We start from the raw sequence: 19,130 nt of genomic DNA, 5'->3' as shown, positions 1-19,130 counted from the left end.
AAATTCGAATGCCATAAAGAACACCATTCAACGTTATATAACAACAATTATTACTAAAAGTCAAATGGAAACCTTTACTATTTAAGCAAGAAATAGAAAATTATTCTTTATTAATGCGGGAACAAAATAACAATTATCTAGTTCTAAGACAAGTCTACTAGGAAGCTATAACAAGTATGTTCCGATGACGACTGCAGCAACCTTTGCTCCATTTCCAACTCGCATACTTGTTTCTCCCTTGATGAGTCTTCTACTATTCCTTAGCCCCTGTATGCCATTACACTTATGTGAGTCACACCCAATATCCAAGTGTCTGAGGAAATATCATGACAATCAATAACGAAAATACCTGAAGTAGATGGGGCATCAGATGCCTTATTCTTCTTCACGGACTTAAGATAGATTTTACAGTTTCTTAGCCAATGTCCCATCTTATCATAATGATGGCATGAGCCCTTTTGTACCGGTTCTACTGTCTTGGCCTTTTTGCTCTTCCTCTTAGCCTGATGTTTTAGTTTCCTCTTAGAACCTTTCTTGGAAGAGTATACTAATATCACAGCTTTCTATTCACTTTTAACAGAAGACTCTATAGTCTTGAGCATATTAATCATCTCGGGAATAGTCAATTCTAAATTATTCATCCGATAATTTATCACAAATTGTGAATGACTTTTTGGTAAACTATGTAGAATTAAGTGAATACTTAACTCATGATCCATTGTAAAATCGAGTGATGTTAAATGCTCTATGTAGTTGTTCATCTTTAGTACATATTGTACTGCGGACGAACCTTCCTAAATCTTTGAGCAAAAAAGAAGCTTAGAGACCTTGAACCTTTCAGATCTAACTTGCTCATCAAATAGATCACGGAGATGATAGACAATATCAAGTATCCAAATGCTCATGTTATTTCTATAGTTCTGGAGTCATAGCAACTTGCATGGGAGGAAGAGCATAAGGAACAATTTAAAGATACTTGGAATAGTTATTGTATAAAGCTATACAAAGATCTTCTTTACTATATGAGAAAGAAATGCACAAAGCCGACGCATGTTTCAGAAGAGATATGGGGTGTATGGACCACCATCTGAGCTACAGAAAAGTGGTAGACAAATGCTGAAAAGGATAAAGCAAATTGAAATACAAAGCTAGGTAGCCCAAGTAGTGGAACCGCTCTGCATACGTCAGAATCCGGATCAATTGTTAAAAAGTCATGGATCTGGTGAGTTTAATTTAAAGTTATAAAAGTAAATTTTATATTTATTACCAAACTTATATAATTTTATCCCAAATTATTTATGTATGTAGGAACGTGATCTAGCCCAACAACCCACTTGTATAGAGGTCTTTCTCAAGACGTCACAGGAAGAAGGATGACACATTTGTAAATCTTGATTACATTTAATCATTTCTATCTTGATTAACTTTAGTAATTGTGATCAAATTGGATATTAATCATATTATATTTTTCTACACATAAGCAAATGACAAATAGAGTGACTCAGACATTTCAGCCACTAGTAGAAAGGAGGCCACAATCTCTATCCACCAAGGCAATAAATGAGATATATTATGACATCATCGATGGAAGGACAAAAAACTCCACCCTCTATGGCCTTAGCTCCTAGGCCAAAATTATATTTGATCATTTGATAACTCCTATGGGTCATGTTAGTTCCTCTTCTTCTACTGAGATGCATCTTTTAATACGCGAAAATCAAGAATTGCGTACTCAACTGAACTCAATAGATTAGAGGATGACCTATATGGATCAGTTGATAGCCATTGAGGAGCAGCGGAGGGTTGTTGATGAGTAGAGGAGAGCTACTAAGGATTAGAGGAGAGTCGAGGAGGATCAAAGGGGTCGAACGGGATGTGAATCAAGCTCTCTTAGCCCATATGCAATCCGTCATTGCCTCTTGGACCTTGACATCATATGATTTTGAGTCATAGGAGACTCAAGATCCATCAAACCGTGTTGATTAAGTTTTTCTGAGGTTTGTCCAACTACAACTTAGTTTTTTATTTATCATACATGAATCATGCAAAATATATTATTTTGTTTTGATATTCTAATATGCTTATTTCTAAATATTATATTACTATATATTTTAGGAGTCGCTATCGACATATTAATCATCATCATCATTATTTGTTCATTTCTATCTATGTATCTTTTTTATTACATTAAAATTAATTATACATATATGCAAAAATTTTAATTATACGTCAATCTGATCATAGTTTATCATATTTAACTTTCTGTAGAATTATAGGTATATTATTTAGAGTATTTTCTATCATAATATGAAGTTAGATATCTGTAAATTTGGATTTAAATATGAATATTTGGATAATTTAGTTTGTTATTTCTTTAGATTGTGTTTATTTTAGATGATTGTATTTGTTTCTATTATCTTTTAGATACTTTTTATTAGTTTATTTCCATAATTTAGTATGTTTGTTTGTATTAAGGTTAGTTTATTATATATATATATATATATATATATATATATATAATTGAAATCTTTCCGAGAATAACAGCTTTGATCATTTCGAGCTCTAGGGTGATCAGAAGCACTTACGGTTAGAATAAATGAGAACATTTTGATTTATTTAAAGAAATATATTCCATTCAACCGCAATGACACAAATAGTCATTGTGAGCTAGCCAATGATCGATCAAAAGTTCAATTGACTAAAATAAACCTCCAGTCAACCAAAATTTGATTGAATTAATTAAAATTTAAGTCCAATCAATTAAAGCTGAAACAGAATATTATATTTTCAAATAGAGAGTGCACAAGTCACTTCTTAGTTAACTCAAGTGACTTCTGAGTTAACTCAATGATCTCTACTTGAGGTCTCTTATCATTGACAAGAGCACTTACTCTAAGATAGATTTGAGTAGCAGTTTATTGCTTTAAGGATATATACAAAACTTGAGTCGATTCTAGACATCAAAGACCAACATATCCAATAGTACTGAAATAGATTTGACATCTTTTTCAACCGTGCATGTAAACCACTAATAGAATTTGAGTTGAATCTCCAAGGACAATAAAGACCAATAAGTTCAAAGGTGAAGCAGATGTGGTATTGTGTTAGATGGTATAGTTTACCACTTTAATAGTACATTAGTTTGTCTACATAATAATAGATCAAAGTAGATTTTTTTTAAAAAAAAATTATTTGTTTTTTTTAATTTTTAAAGATATAGCCTTTTTTTTAAATCTATTTTTCAAGTATAGAATCAGACTAGAATAAAAAAAATCAAGAATATGTGGAGAAAAAAATGATATCTGATTAGAAAGGAGAAAAATAACTTAGAGATTAGGATTTGAGAAAACTCGCAATAGGTTTTATAACATAAGCCAAACTTCTGTGAGAGAGAGAGATCTAGAGAGAGAGAAACTGAACTCTTATAGCATATATATTAAAAGAAATGCTAGACAATTTGTCAAAATAATATTACATCATTATCTATAGATAATCGGCATATAGCTAGCTTGGAATAACTAATCAGCAATGCTAACTTTAACTACTAAATAAATTTTAAATTAGATAATTAATTTTTTTTTGAAAAAAATATAAATGCATGACAGAGTAGGAATTCAGACTTTGAGGAGAGGAGATGAGATGAGATGAGAGGAGAGGAGAGGACAGGAACTATACAATCCATCAGGTATCAATCTCTCACGTCGTCTCTCACTTTATTGTCTCTTTTGCTTTCATCCTCTGCAATGCATGCCTAATGCTCCAGCGCATATAAGTCCAAACACTATATATTGCGTTAAAAAGTGAACTATAATTACAGACTACTAGACTTTTTCATTTAATCGATCGGGATCAACAATAAACTCATTAACAAGATTCTCTTACATGATCACTAGCAGTCCCTGACAAAGAACAGGAAAGATCACTTCACATCAAAATGATGTATCGTGTTCCACAGCCAATGCACGTTAAAATGAATGCAACTAAGGGACAAAGGACGCCCCCGTCTTCCGCGGGCAGCGTCGTATATTGGACACCACGCCTAGTGACTGCCACATCTGCGAGTCAAAGGAGCTCTCTATTGATTGCAGTGACTTCCTTGCTCCTACCTCATAAATCTATCGTAACTCATCACTTCGATCGGAGGTTGAATGACTTATGATCGGTGTATCTGATCACAAAATGAGAAGTGGAAGAAGGCGTGCCTTGATGACCCTACTGCTGCTGCATGCCCTCTTCTTCTTCTTCTTCTTCAGTTTTTGCTGCATCTGCTATTGTTCAAACATATCATGCTCGAGATCAGCACTGGAGAAGACGACGACGACGACGGCAACTGCCACTGTTACAGCTGAGAGAAGGCCCGACGCGCCGCACAGTACTTCTGCATTCGCCTCTGCTTCCGGCGCCGGTGTTTTTGTGGAGAACAAGCGACGAGCGCCGAGTTCTCCCGACCCCCTTCATAATTGATCTCAGTGCCTAGCTGTGTTTCTTTCTCTTTGATTGTTTTGGGTCATGTAATAGACGACGACTGTTTTGAAGTTAATTTCTTCCCCGTGAACAGAGCACTAGCAAAGCGCTCACGTTCTAGCTCCATGAATACGTGCCGACTTTCCTTAATGTACTGCATCAATCTGCATGATTCTGGTATAAGACGTGGCAATTGCGGAAATTATATCGGATGGATTGGTCGATTTAGTAAGGCGAAGACTCATTGGTACGCAGCATCTCGCTTTACGAGTCGAAACCACGGTCTCCGCCAGCAGTTTTTTTTTGCTCGTTTTCGAATCAGATCCTGATCGTTCCTCTCTCTCTCTCTTTCTTTTTTTAGCCTTTCCTTTTTCGTCTTTCTGAGGTCCGGTTGCTGGACGGCGGGCATGGATAATGAGCTGTTGTCGCAGCCAGGCGAGGCGGCGACGTCGACGGCGAACTGGAGGATCAACATGACTGGGTTTTCGCCGCCGCAGCTGTCCAAAAAGCCTCGTTTGATTTCTCGAATCTTTGCAAGAAGCAAGGGTTTGTTTGTGTTGATTAATCTTTTTCTGTTCTTTTAATTTATATACTGATTTTAATTTATGGACAGGTGATGTCTAGTTTAACTTGTAGGAATCTATGAAATCTTAACAAGAACACTTGCTCTATATATGCTCTATTTAAAAGCAGAGGATTTTTTTTTAAAAAAAAAAAAGAAGAATCGGTAAAAAAAAAAATCACTTTGGCTTAATTCAGGTTTTAATTTGTTCCTGATTCATTGTATCGGAAGAGTTCGCCTCTTGGTTTCACTTTTCTTGCTGCAGTTTCTAATTCGGTAAAAACTTTTGCTTTACTTTATTCCATTTTTTTTTCTTTTTCTTTTTTCCTCTTCTTTGGGATCGGTTTAATCTTTCCTAATGAAAGAGAACAGCAGAAAAGGAGTTATCTAGCTACTAGATATAATGAAAGGGAAAGATTTTCTAAATTGTAATATGTTTCAGTTGTCCTTATTAATAACAATAAATATACAAATAAATCAAATTAAATATCATTTTTTTATACCCTGAAGGGATATCTTATATTTTGGAATTATTTCAACTAGCTATATATATTTTGAATTTCAATTTTATTCTCTTTGAAATCGACTACCAATGCATTCAAAATTTATACAAAAAATCTTTCTTGTCACTAATTTAATCTTTCATGTCCATATGAAATATGTGAAAATTGATTTTTTTTTCTCTTGTTTAGGAACACACTTGGTCGGATTAGATTGTGGATATTCTCACTAAAATCAAATCTTATCATACCTACTTAATGTTCAACACCTCCCATTGAGTATGTAGGGCCGTAATCAAATTCGGCATCATATTTCTGATAAATATTCACTAGTGACATTATACTTAACTAAGAAATTGTATATGGTATACTCATTTAATCACTTTATATATATAGTTCTATTTAGCCTTATCAAAATAATCAATAAAATCGATTCTTTATAGCATAATTAAGATGTCTACGTACTCTCTGTATTTCTCTATCTCAAGTTTCCTTATTGTGTTCCTTGTGATCTCTTTTCACTTTTTCTTTTCCAAATTAGGAAAGGTAGGAATTAAGCACATTGCTAGAAGTTGCTTCATTGATTAATTAGAAGATTGACATAAAGCCCAACACATCGTCCCGTAAAGATGATCATAGCAAAAGAATCATTCTTCTAGTTGATTCACATCCGATTCAACTGCTAGCCTTGACACCATGGTGAAGATTGTGGAAGTAACCTTGAGACTTACTTTCAAAGCCACTCCTTGATATACAAGGAAATAGTCTAAATTAAAATTATAATCGAAATTAGATTTACATGTCAAGATGACTTGAGCTGATAATTTCAAACTATTAGCCTTGGTTGGTTAGGTCGATTGTTGGATTGTCCAACTTGTGTTCTTGAGTGTGAAAACTATTGCCCGAGCGCTGCGTCGTGAGGTCCGAGCAGCTCGAGTACATCTTAAGATCGAGTGTTGAGTTGAGACGCCGAGTGTCCGAACTTCTGAGTGCACTGAGTCATTGTGTTGGCTGAGTTCGAATGGGTCTCTCGGTCAAGAAAAGGAGACGCCGAGGCCTACATTTGATGTAATTTCCTTAAAACAAATTTGTCTCCTCCGATAGTGTCAATGCTTAGAGGTCAGGCTAGATGTTTGTTTCTCATGATTTAATGATACAACTACGTATGCAACCAAGCATAGGTTATTCGTACCAAGTCGTTGCGTCGGTCGAGTCTGAATGGGTGGCCTAATCAAGAAAAGGAGATGTTGAAGCCTGCATTTGACGTAGTTTCCATAAAACAAATTCTTCTCCGCCAACAATGACAACGCTTAGAGATTAGGTCGGACGTTTGTTTCCCATGATGTAATGACACAACCATGTTTGCAACCCAGCAAAGGTTGTTCTTGGCGAATTGATCATGTACATGATTGCTATCGCAGGTAAAGAGTGATGATGCTTAGAGGTCACGTCAGATGTAGCATGTACTTGAATGCTATCGAAGGTAGAGTGGTAGTGCTTAGAGGTCACATCGGAAGTAGCATGTACCTGAATGCTATCGTGAGTAGAGAGTAACAGTGCTTAGAGGTCACATAAGACGTAGCATGTACCTGAATGCTATTGCGAGTAGAGAGTGACAGTGCTTAGAGGCCATGTCGAAAGTCTATTTCCCATAATATAATGACACAACCACGTATACAGCCAAACAAAGGTTGTTGGTGGTGAACTGTGCATGTACTCGAATGCTATCATGGGTAAAGTTGTCAAGCGAAGTGCACTGCAAAAAGTTGTGCACACCTATTTTGCTTATAGTCATGAGCCTCCTTATATAGGAGGTCTGACCCTTCGTAGGTTAATTCATTTATAAATTTTATCCCAATTGGTTCAACATTTGACATAGTTTTTTTTTAAAATAAATTCATCTCCTCTGACAGTGGTGATGCTTAGATGTCAAGCCAAATGTCTGTTTCCCATTATGTAATGACACAACCACGTATGCAACCAAACAAAGGTTATTCGTGTTCATAGTAAATTGAGCATGTACCCGAATAGAGTTGTTGAGTGGAGTGCAATATAGATAGTCATGAGTGACACCAAGCAGGATAACGAGTATCCTACGGATTAACAAGAGGGGATATTGGAGGAGAAATTCAAGAAGAAAGAACACTGAAAAATAAGGAAAGTTTGTCGGATTTACTAGAAAATGAAATTTTATTAATAAAAGAGATATTTATCATGGGTAAAGTTGTCGAGCGAAGTGCATTACAGAAAGTCGTGCATACCTATTCTACTTATAGTCATGAGCCTCCTTATATAGGAGCTCTGACCTTTCATAGGTTAATTCATTTGTAAATTTTACCCCAATTGGTTCGACCTTTGACATAGTTTTTTTTTAAAATAAATTCGTCTCCTCTAACAGTGATGCTTAGATGTCAAGCCAAATATCTGTTTCCCATTATGTAATGACACAACCACATATGCAACCAAACAAAGGTTATTAATGTTTGTACCCGAATAGAGTTGTTGAGTCGAGTGCCCTATAGATATAATGAGTATCCTAGGGACTAACAAGAGGGGATATTGGAGGAGAAATTCAAGAAGAAAGAACACTAAAAACTAAGGAAAACTTGTAGACTACAATCCAGATCTTAGATTTATAGGCACATGAGAGAAAGAATCTCTTCCTATATATACTAACAATTATTATACTTGTGATACATTATAAACCAACCACAAAGCCACAAACTCCCCAACATGGGACTAAACTCCCATGCCCTTAGGAGATTTTCCAGTCTTCCATTCAAATTTCCAGAGACAAGGATGGAACCTCTGAAGTACAAAACAAATTTCAGTGAGTTTGAAATGAATAGGGGATTTATGAGAAAAACAAAAACAAAATATTACGGGACCTCTAAAAAAATTCAAGTGGAAAAGAATCAAGGAACTATACTACTATAGAAACTACATAGAAAGTTGGAAGTAACATTCAACCATGTAGTTTGATAAAATCTAAAAGGAAGATTAATTAATCATAATTCACCTTCAAGTAATCAACACTAACTAAATGTATTCTTTCCTCCTATATATAGTTCCTTTTTTGGCTCAATAGATCTAAGATGGTCTAGCATCTACTTGGATGTCGAAAATTGTTGTCAGTTATTTTTCCATTTCATTTGTAGGCAAACAATGCAAAATCTCAAAGTACTATGAGTGCCAAGGCAAGCTTCTGGAGGGATTTAATGAGATGGAGAACATTTCAGAGTCAGGCTACCGAGCAGAAGCACCTTCAGAGGTCTGTTAATTGATGCAACACACAAACCTTCCTAATATAATATTTACACTACATTTTATGGCATTTCCTTTATCTTAATAGGACGAGATGAAAAGACTAGCAAAGAGTGAACGTCTTGCAATCAGTATCTCAAACATAGTCAACTTACTACTCTTCGTATCGAAAGTGGTCGCATCTGTCGAAAGCAGGTCCATGGCAGTAATAGCTTCTACTCTAGACTCTCTTTTGGACCTTCTTTCAGGACTTATCCTTTGGTTTACTACATATGCCATGAAGAAACCTAATCAATATAGCTATCCTATTGGCAAGAACAGAATGCAGCCTGTGGTAAGTGACCCGGACATTTCTAATGTCTCAAAACTGTTAAGACATAATCTTTATTGCAACAAATAACTTCTCTGATAGTCCATAACTCATCGAATGTGTTTTATTTCCATGGAGTTTGCGTAATTTAACCTGCTTAAATTTTGTCCTATTTCAGGGCATTATTGTGTTTGCCTCTATCATGGGTACTCTTGGTTTTCAAATATTAATAGAGTCCGGTCGTCAGTTGATTAGTAAGGTATTGTCAGATATCATACTAAATGCTGCCTCTTTGAATTCCTTATGCAAATCGACTATCAATGAATGGCAGGAGCATCCAACTTTTGATACCAAGAAGGAGATATGGATGATCGGCAGCATGGCCTCGGTGGCTGTTGTCAAGTTCATCCTCCTGCTCTATTGCCGCAGCTTCCAAGATAAGATTGTGAGGGCTTATGCCCAAGACCATCTCTTTGATGTCCTCACCAATTCCATCGGTTTAGTCTCTTCGCTGCTCGCTATTCGATTCTACTGGTGGATGGATTCTGTTGGTGCTATATTGGTAAGTTGGACAAACTATCTATCAATTTTTTTTTTTGAAGGATTCCACATTCACATGAACATATCTAACAGATTGCTGTGTACACGATCGGGACATGGGGTAAGACGGTGCTGGAGAATGTGGACTTGTTGGTTGGTAAATCAGCATCCCCAGAATACTTGACGAAGCTGACTTATCTCATCTGGAATCACCATGAAGAAATCCAACACATCGACACAGTGAGGGCGTACAAGTTTGGCTCCAACTACTTTGTTGAAGTTGACATTGTGTTGCCTGCGAATATGGCGCTGAGCCAGGCACACGATATCGGTGAGACGCTGCAGATGAAGTTGGAGCAGCTCCCTGAGGTGGAGAGGGCATTCGTGCATGTCGATTTCGAATTCACGCACCGGCCTGAGCACAATACGAGCCCAAAGGTGGTCCAATGTTAGCAAATATATAACAAATAAATAAGATCTGTTGTACCGATCCTTCTATTAGCAAAATAAAAAATAATGTTGCTTCTTAATATTCGGATGAACTGACATTGAAGAATGGGCAAATAGAATCTGAAAGAATTAGTTAAAGCTATGCTCTAGTTTAACAATATGAAGATAAACTCATTCTAGCATAAAAGACGTGAGAATTTGCAAAACCACACGGTAGATATTCGGTGACAGCATATCCTACAGATCCACACTGCCAGAGGGCAGAGAGTGAAAAAAAGCATAAGAAACTAGAGATTATAAACAAAAATATAAGGATAAGGAGAGAAACTTGAGATCTGTGGCTAAATATTGAGGGGCTGCGCTTTAATTAAGCTCCGTCTTCTACATGATAACGCAACCTCCAGGGTTCTCATCACAGAACAGATGAGTAACATAATCATCGCAAGGCAGATAATTTTGATGATTATATTGAGCGGGGAAGCAGCTGTAGTAGCCACTGTAAGGTGAAACCTGAGGCGACCTCAGATACATCATCTGAGGCTGCTGCATGTTGTGGTCTCTCATCATCATCTGAGGCTTCATCATGTTGTGGCCCCTCATCATGGCTGAGGGATGATGAGCTTGCCCTTGGTAGTTCACCATCATCGGCCCCTGGCTTTGCACACCCCCATGGTAAGCATTTGCTTGGAATCCATTAGCATTATCAATCATCATCTTTTGCAAGGCTGCAATGTTTGCATTTAAATCTGGATTTTCATTTCCACCTGCCTTGTTTCTACTCTCATTGCTTGCATTTTTATTTCCTGCCTTATTTGCACCAGATGCTGAGTTATTCCGCTGCCGAATTAAGTTGTTTTGCTGGATTTTGTGGAGCAAATGTAGGCCATCTTCTAAATCCTCAGAGTCTTCATCGTTGCTGTCGTAGTCTTTGTCGTCAGAGCTGTATAAATGAAGCTGCCTGTGGAGGACTTTGGAGGGCTTGAGGTTGCTCTCCTCCTTCCATTGTTCTTTGTTCTTCTTCTTGTTGTCCTTCGCCGGAGCAGCAGTCTGACTGTTTTGCTTCTTGTTGTTGCTCTGGTCGCTGGATTTCTGAGGCCAGAGCTCGGCGTGCTTCCCTGCTCTTATCAGCTTCTTGATCAGAGTAGAAGAGTCCACGTTTGCTTGGACAGTCACTTTCTGGTTCTCCAAATCTATATCTACTGAGAAGACTCCTGTCGTACATATACAGAAAGGAATCATCTACAAAAGTTGCATCAAGGAATGTGCGACTATTTATAGCATCATCGACAGGAAGAATCCAGTAAACGCTCCAAAATTAAAGGGAGAAAAAAAGAGAACCTTGGATTCTATGAAGAAGCTTCTTAACTTTGAGCTTGCATCCATGACAATGGATGTTCACCTTCAGGATATGCGTCTGCATGAGTCAGTAGAATTTATTCGCCTGTTCTAACTGAAAAAACACAAATGAAGAGGAAACAAAACAGAGCAAAGGAGAAGGAAAGCAAAAGTTACCTTGACCTTTAGAACCTCGAAGTGCTCTTCTTTTCCCATTCTCACGCTACCATCCCTCTCTGCTGTGGCACTCTATAAGCACTACTAAGATGGCTTTTCAACTGGATGCAAAGGTTCGCACCGGCTTCTGATCGCTTCAGCAACTCCACCACCCTTTATATATCCCTCTCCTAGAACACCAAATGGCACATGGCTGGTTCCCATCTTTGTCCTGGTGCGTGAAATATGTCCCGCTCGTGAGGCTATTCTAAACTTCAACTCTCTGCAAAACCAAGCTGGGTAGGTTGCCTTGTGAAGAGCTACCAAAGCAGAGGAAACTTGAGATGGCGGAAGAGAAGGTTGGGCATTTATTGCTAGCCTATGATGTTTCAGTAAAGGAGTAAAGCAACAGTGACTTCACATGGCAATGCCTGTTTTTCGCTATTTTTTCTAGTCTTTATTCATGTTCCTTCCTTGACCTCTTTGCTTGTCCCACTTGCCATTCCCTGACAGTTGAAAGGAGAAGACTGACAGGTGAATAAAAAAGGAGAGGTGAAAGCCCTCGGGCTGCAAATCCTGAGTTGGGTTAGGTTTGTGTAATATCCAAAAACACCTCACTTTTATATTTATCAAAATAAATATTTTTTTATTAACAATCGACAAATCATATTCTTCAGCCGTCGATTCCATGATTACTAATGCATTAATCGATTTTTAAATTCATTATATTAAATTTATGATCAACACGATTTACGTGGTAATAAATGATTCAGTTAACCTAATACCCGTCAATATATTCTTAAATTAATATAGAAATGATAAATTATAGATAATTATTAATTATTAATATAGATGATAAGACATGAAAAAAGATATACTTCAACATACTGAATTTTAATATCAAAATTTCATATAATAACACTTTATATAATAGTGTTCATAATTCATGAATCCATTGTCAAATTTTATATGAGATATACAACTCTCAAAATATTTTAAAATTATATTAATTTTTAAAACTAACCAAATCTATATTCGAGGACATGCTTACCCTTACGTAAGGAGTAATAAATTTGATTTGAAATGTTTCTAAGATATATAAGATCATCAATGCTTAAAATTATTTAAATTATAATCATTACACTCCTAAAACCCTTTTGAATATAATCATACGCTCATCCCTATACTCCATAATCTATATTGAGAGATTTGAATTTTAAAATCTTTACACCTAAAGATAATTTAGGACAAGCTTATTTAAGAGCCTTAAGTTTGTTATACTTGTTTATCATGACTAAGTTGGATAAAGTCTCCTGATGATCCTATAATATCTAAAATTTTAAAATATTGAGATGGTCTAAATCAGGAGAGTCCTAAGAATTATTTAAGTGTTGATGAATAAGTAGGACAAACATAGATCATTTAATGGGCTTGTCTCAAATTATCTTGAGATTGTGAAAATTTCAAAAACCAACATCTCTCAATGTAGATTGTGAAATCTAGATTTGAGGACAATGTTATACTCAAGAGACTTTTATGAGTGTAATGATCCTGATTTGAAGTAATTATGAGATTCCTAAATATAGAGTTGTGAGTTTTAAATTTAACATAATTTTAAGATATTTTAAGAGTTATGTAATGATCTTGTCACAAATAAGAACACAACAAATTTGACAATCGACTGATGAGTTATGGACAATAACTATTTATCGCATATAATAAATTTAGGAATTCAGTGGTATACTAATAATAGTTTACTACTCATGAAAAACAGTCGACTGTTGATAAACAAAATATAATGAGAAACACGAATGGTACTTGAACCCTTTCATAGGAAGAACTATCGAGTGGAGTGCACATCAGAGAGAGAATAAGGGGGGAACGAAGTGGAAGGTGCTATTGATTCTGTTATCTAAATGTGGTCGCACCATCCTTTTATAGGAGCTCAGATCCTTTGCAGCAGTAAACTACATTAAATGTCTAACTAAAAGTCATTTACTGTCTTTCTCCGTCCGACTTGCAAACATCAGTCACCAACCATCAATGGTTGGATGTTTCACCCAGCTAGTTACGAATGCGCCATTAATGTCCGATCGTTTCAGATCTAACTTTAATGCATTGATTCGTTTGGGAAAAATTTGTTCCTACTGGTCTGATATTCGACGTGCGTAGGTCGTACTTATATATGAATCACCTTAGTTCAATAGAATTTGGACCCTAGATTTGCACACCTATAGTCCCACGCATGAGAGAGTGTCTCTCCCTATGTATGTGTTCACAACTTTATAAACCAACCTCATAGTCACAAAACTTCTAATGTGAGACTAAACTCTCATTTATAATGGAGTCTCCTTCATTTCCACCTCTTTTCCATTCACATTATTAACATTTTTTCTCTAACACATCTCTAATCCAATGATATCTCACATCAATATGCTTTGACCATCAGTGGAGAGTAGAATTCTTGCCAAGATGAATTGCACTTTGGCTATCACAATATAATACCTACTCATGACCCAACTTATGTAGGAACTTCTTCATCCATAAGACTTTTTTACAAGCTCCCATAATTACAATATACTCAGCCTCTCTAGTTGGCAAATTAAGCAACACGTTTATGTAGTTTAGATTGTCATGAAACTGCTCCCCTTGCAAAAGTAATCAAGTACTCCAATGTTAACTTTCTTGAGTCCAAGTCACTTGCCTTATCTGCATCTATAAAGTCATCCAACACCGATTTACCATTTCCAAAGCACAAACACACTTTGGAAGTACCTCTTAGACACTGCTACCTAGTGATATTTTCCTGGATTAGAAAGAAACAAACTAACAACACCAACTGCCTAAGCGATATTTAGCCTTGTACACATTATAATATACATCAAACTATTGGATGCATAAGACACATTCTCCATCTTTTGTTTCTCTTTCTCACTTGTAGGATTTTGTTTGGAGCTAAGCTTAAATTGTCCTACAAGTGGAGAGACAATAGGTTTGACATTGCTCATGTTGAATCTCTCAAGAACCTTTTCTATGTATTTTTCCTGAGATAACATAGCTGGTTCTTCTTGTCGCGAATAATTTTCATACCACAATCTGTTTAAATTCTTCATGGCAAAGGATATACTAAGCTCTCTCTTAAATTTCTCAATTTTAACAGCATCATGACTAACAATTAACATATCATTGACAAATAACAAAAGAAACACAAAATCACTATCAGAGAATTTCTTAACAAAAACACAATTATCAGAAGATGCCTCTTATTATACCCATTCACTTCCATAAAAGCATCGAACTTTCTATACTTTGCACATTCACTTCCATAAAAGCATCGACCTTTCCGTATCACTGCCTTGGTGCTTACTTAAGGCTATATAAACTCTTTCTTAGACTGCATATTCTTTCCCTTTGACTTTAAAGTCTTTGGGTTACTCCATATAAATTTTATTCTCCAAATCATCATAGAGAAAAGCTATCTTGACATCAAGTTGTTCCACCTTCAAGTCTAGACTGATGGCTAATTTTAAAACAACTCTAATTGAACTCATCTTCACAACAGGTGAGAAAATCTCATTAAAATCAACACCTTTTGTTTGACTAAATCCCTTCATAACCAATCTTGCTTGGTATCTTGGTAGCAAACTATTCTCCTCTGACTTCAAACTGAAAACCAATTTGTTCTTCAAAGCATTCTTGCCCTTTGGTAATTTAACCAAGTCATAAGTACTGTTCTAATGCAAGTATTTGTTCTCTTGAGGTATTATATCTTGAGACACCATTTTCTTCTTATAAATCTTGTACAAAGCAAAAAAAGTCTCCTTTATTATCTTTCCTACTCTTGCACCCTTTTTATCTTCATACAATTCAAACAACATAAATTCCATGGAATACAATTTATGTTTTGATCAATCGCTACTACAATATGAATCAAGTTATTCATCTTCTCATAATCTCTTCAATACTTATCAATTAAAAAATTTCTTTTTCATTCTAATTCCCATTGAATACACATCAAGATCATCACTTTTTTTTTGTCACATCTTCAATATAGTATGAATAGAACTAATCTTGTGTACAAAAGTATTAGAAATTGTTGGGTTGCAATATAGGACCATAAATACGCTATAGGGGTGGGTGGGTAGATGAATACGGTTAATAGAAAATCATGATTTTAAACAAATCACGCAGCAAAAAAGAGAGAGAACAAAAGTACATACTAACAGAAGTAGTTTTACTTGGTTCGGAGTTTTCGATGACTCCTACTCCAAGGTCCGCACATAAAAGTGCTTTCGATGGGAAGTCACTATCAATTCAAAATGCATTTACAAAGTTAAGTACAACAGTTGTAATGTAAACATTACCAATAAACAAAAAGGAAATTTGAAGAAGTCTTCATTCTTCAAACTTCAGAGCATCAGTGTCATCGAAGTCTTTTCGGAGTAGTGTGCGAATATGAAAGTCGTAGTAAATGTTGTATTGAACATGCTGGTCGAAAGCTGCTTTTATAGCCCCATCAGGGTGCCTCGATCCCCTCCCAGGCGCTTGGACTGTGTGTGAAGTTTATCCACCTCCGGGCGCCCGGACCCCCTCCGGATGCTGGACAATTGATGTGGGTTCGACTAGCCATCGTGCACTAACTCTGCTTCTAGATGGATTTTCTAATCTGGGCACCTGGACCAACTCCAGGCGCTCAGACCGCCCGGACTGCTCGGACCGCTCGGGTGCTTGGCCAAGCACTCGTCTGGATGAATCTTGTCCGAGTGCTCGAATCAACTCCGAGCGCCAGCAGTCTAGGCACCCGAGTCCGTTCTGGGCACCCGGATACTCTTTTTCAGCCTCTTCTTTCCTATAAAAAAAAGTTAGTTAGGCAATCAAAATATGTTATCCTACAAAATAAAATTAGCACAATACAATAAGATAGTAGTAGTAATTAGATCCTGTCTCTTTGAGACTAGGATCTAGTCAAGGTCTCAGCTTAGGTTTCCTAAATAGACCTAAATTAGATCGAAGCCTATTGTTCCCTCAACCGGGAACACGTCCTCACTGAGTTACTCTCCTCTAATGACTTACCTCCACTTACCTGCCAAATATCTGGTCCTTCAAACTTATTTGGACTTTCTCTGGCCTTGCTTAGTATCTGACCAAGCTGATCTACTAAAACTTACTTGTAACACTGAGTTAACACAATATATATGGTAAAGAAAAATAATGTTAGTATTATTAATAATTTACTGGTCTGATCGACCGCGTTGTCGATCGAAAACCAGTTAGTCACATATAACCTAGAGCTACCTCTCCCTAGGGTTGCCCAGCTTGACTCACTAGGACTTTCATTGCTTGGTTTCACTCAACAGGACTTCCACCACCTAGCTTTACTCGGGCTCTGTTTCATTCACCAAGAGCAAAGTGGCGGGGCGGGGCAGGGCATGGCGCCTAGAGCAGGGTGGCGGGCCTGGGTGCCCGGAGCACATTGCGGGTGCCCGAAATTGAATACCAAGGGCGCCCGCCCCTGGTTTCTGATATATATATATATATATATATATAAATATATATATATATATATAAAATATTTTTTATTATTTATTTATTTATAATTTAAGTTTATGTTAAATTTTAAGTTAATTTGAATTTTAAATTTGATTTGAATGTTTAAGTTAGTTAAGTTTTAAGTTAATTTTAACTTAATTTAAATATTATTATTATTTTTTTAGGTTTAAGTTTTGTTTAATTTAATTTTTAAGTTTAATTTTTTTAATTTAATTTTTAAGTTTAAGTTTAAGTTTAATTAAATTTTTAAGTTTATTTTTTTTAAAATTTAATTTTTAAGTTTAAGTTTAATTAAATTTACATTTTTAATTTAATTTTTAAATTTAATTTAATTTTTAGGTTTAAGTTTAAATTTATTTGTTTTTAAGTTTAGGTTAAGTTTAATTTTTTTTATGTTTATAATTTAATTTTTAAGTTTAAGTTTAATTTATTTTTTTTTGGTTTAATTTAATTTTTTAAGTTTAAGTTTAATTAAATTTTTAAGTTTAAGTTTAATTAAATATTTTAAGTTTTTTATTTAATTTTTAAGTTTAATTTATTTTTTAAAATTTAATTTAAATTTAATTTAGTTTAATTTTTATTTAGTTTTAATTTAATTTAGTTGAATTTTAACTTAATTTTAGTTTAATTTTAATTTAATTTAGTTTCATTTTAATTTAATTTTAATTTAATTTAGTTTAATTTTAATTTAATTTAGATTAAATTTAATTTAATTTAGTTTAATTTTAATTTTATTTTATTTTAATTAAGTTTAATTTTAATTTAATTTTAATTTAATTTAAATTTAATTTTAATATAATTTTAGTTTAATTTCAATTTAATTATAATTTAATTTTAATTTGATTTAGTTTAATTTTAATTTAATATTAATTTAGTTTAATTTTAATTTAATTTTAATTTAATTTAGTTTAATTTTAATTTACTTTAATTTAATTTAGTTTAATTTTAATTTCTTAGTCATTTCACGTGATTTATGTTTTCAATCAGGGAATCCTATAATTTTTGTGAGATGAGTTAAGTTTAATTTAAGAAAAAGGTAGATCCGCTACCTTAGCGGCCCCCCTAGTGTCGGCCCCACGGATATGGGAGTTAAGTTTAATTTAAGGGTTTGATTTAACTTTGTGTTAGATTCAGGTTTAGCTTTGAGTTCAACAAACAGCTATTCTTTGGATAAACTTCTGGGCTATGGTGAGTCACCTGGACATCATTAGAGTAACCATGTCTTCGAGGTTTTTCAATAGTCTCATCAACTGAACTTAGTACAAAACCTTAGTCTAACTAGTTAGGATCCGTAAGAGGTAACTTTAGTTAGTTCCACTAAGTCAAATGCCCCAAGTCGAAGGCATATCTTCCTAGACATGCGTAGATAGAGTTTCCCTAACCTACTATCATCCAAAACTTCACCAGTATCATAGGTCAAGTTAAACTTTTTATCTTTTTTTTAAGCTCATCCTAATTACCCTACCGGGTAGGTTATTTTTGAAGGTGTCAACTAGTTTGGAGTCTTCCCCTAAATTATTGATATGGATTTCTTAAGTTTTAGTTTTGGATTTATGCCGATTACTTTTGTAATTATAATAGACTTGGTGATTGTTTGGGTTTGTGTTAGTCTTGTAGTTATTTCTATGGTTTGACTTTGGTTTAGTTGATTTAGTTTTAGGTTTTGGATTTAGGTTTGGATTATTTGATTTTATATAATATATTTTTTTAGGGTATATAGTATTGGTTAATTCCTACTTGCGTGGTTAGATACACTTTTGGAACTCAAGCTTTAGTTTATGTTTTATTTTGAGTTACTAGTGATATAAATGATTTATTTACTGAACTGGGCTTGTATCCAAGCCTAGATTTGTTGTATATAGCCTTTTGATTTTTAAGAATTAGATCCAAATTTTTGGATCTAGTTGTAAAATTTTCTAACAGTCTTTTAAGTTTGTTAATTTCAATTTTAATGTTGATTTTTCCTCTTCAAGTTTTATAACTTGATTTGGATTAGAAT

At 34.9% G+C, this 19,130-nt stretch overlaps 2 protein-coding genes across 2 annotated transcripts; one reads left to right on the top strand and one right to left on the bottom strand.

The window, feature by feature from the left end:
- The first annotated feature begins 4,598 nt into the window (after positions 1-4,598).
- LOC122038538 (metal tolerance protein 7-like) lies at positions 4,599-10,172 on the top strand. Its single transcript, XM_042598334.1, has 7 exons — positions 4,599-4,711; positions 4,826-5,010; positions 8,685-8,797; positions 8,879-9,124; positions 9,279-9,359; positions 9,432-9,662; positions 9,734-10,172. Exons 1-7 carry the CDS (start codon positions 4,614-4,616, stop codon positions 10,091-10,093), a joined length of 1,314 nt encoding a protein of 437 aa, XP_042454268.1. The 5' UTR covers positions 4,599-4,613; the 3' UTR covers positions 10,094-10,172.
- Positions 10,173-10,267: 95 nt separating this feature from the next.
- Positions 10,268-11,916, bottom strand: LOC122038539 (heavy metal-associated isoprenylated plant protein 37-like). Its single transcript, XM_042598335.1, has 3 exons — positions 11,603-11,916; positions 11,429-11,504; positions 10,268-11,301 (listed from the first exon to the last, which is right to left on the bottom strand). Exons 1-3 carry the CDS (start codon positions 11,639-11,641, stop codon positions 10,472-10,474), a joined length of 945 nt encoding a protein of 314 aa, XP_042454269.1. The 5' UTR covers positions 11,642-11,916; the 3' UTR covers positions 10,268-10,471.
- Positions 11,917-19,130: the final 7,214 nt, after the last annotated feature.

The sequence above is a fragment of the Zingiber officinale genome, chromosome 1A, assembly GCF_018446385.1.
Source record: "Zingiber officinale cultivar Zhangliang chromosome 1A, Zo_v1.1, whole genome shotgun sequence".
Classification (NCBI taxonomy): Eukaryota; Viridiplantae; Streptophyta; class Magnoliopsida; order Zingiberales; family Zingiberaceae; genus Zingiber; species Zingiber officinale.
The sequence above is the reverse complement of the archived record's forward strand: the minus strand, read 5'-3'. Positions and strand labels throughout refer to the sequence as shown.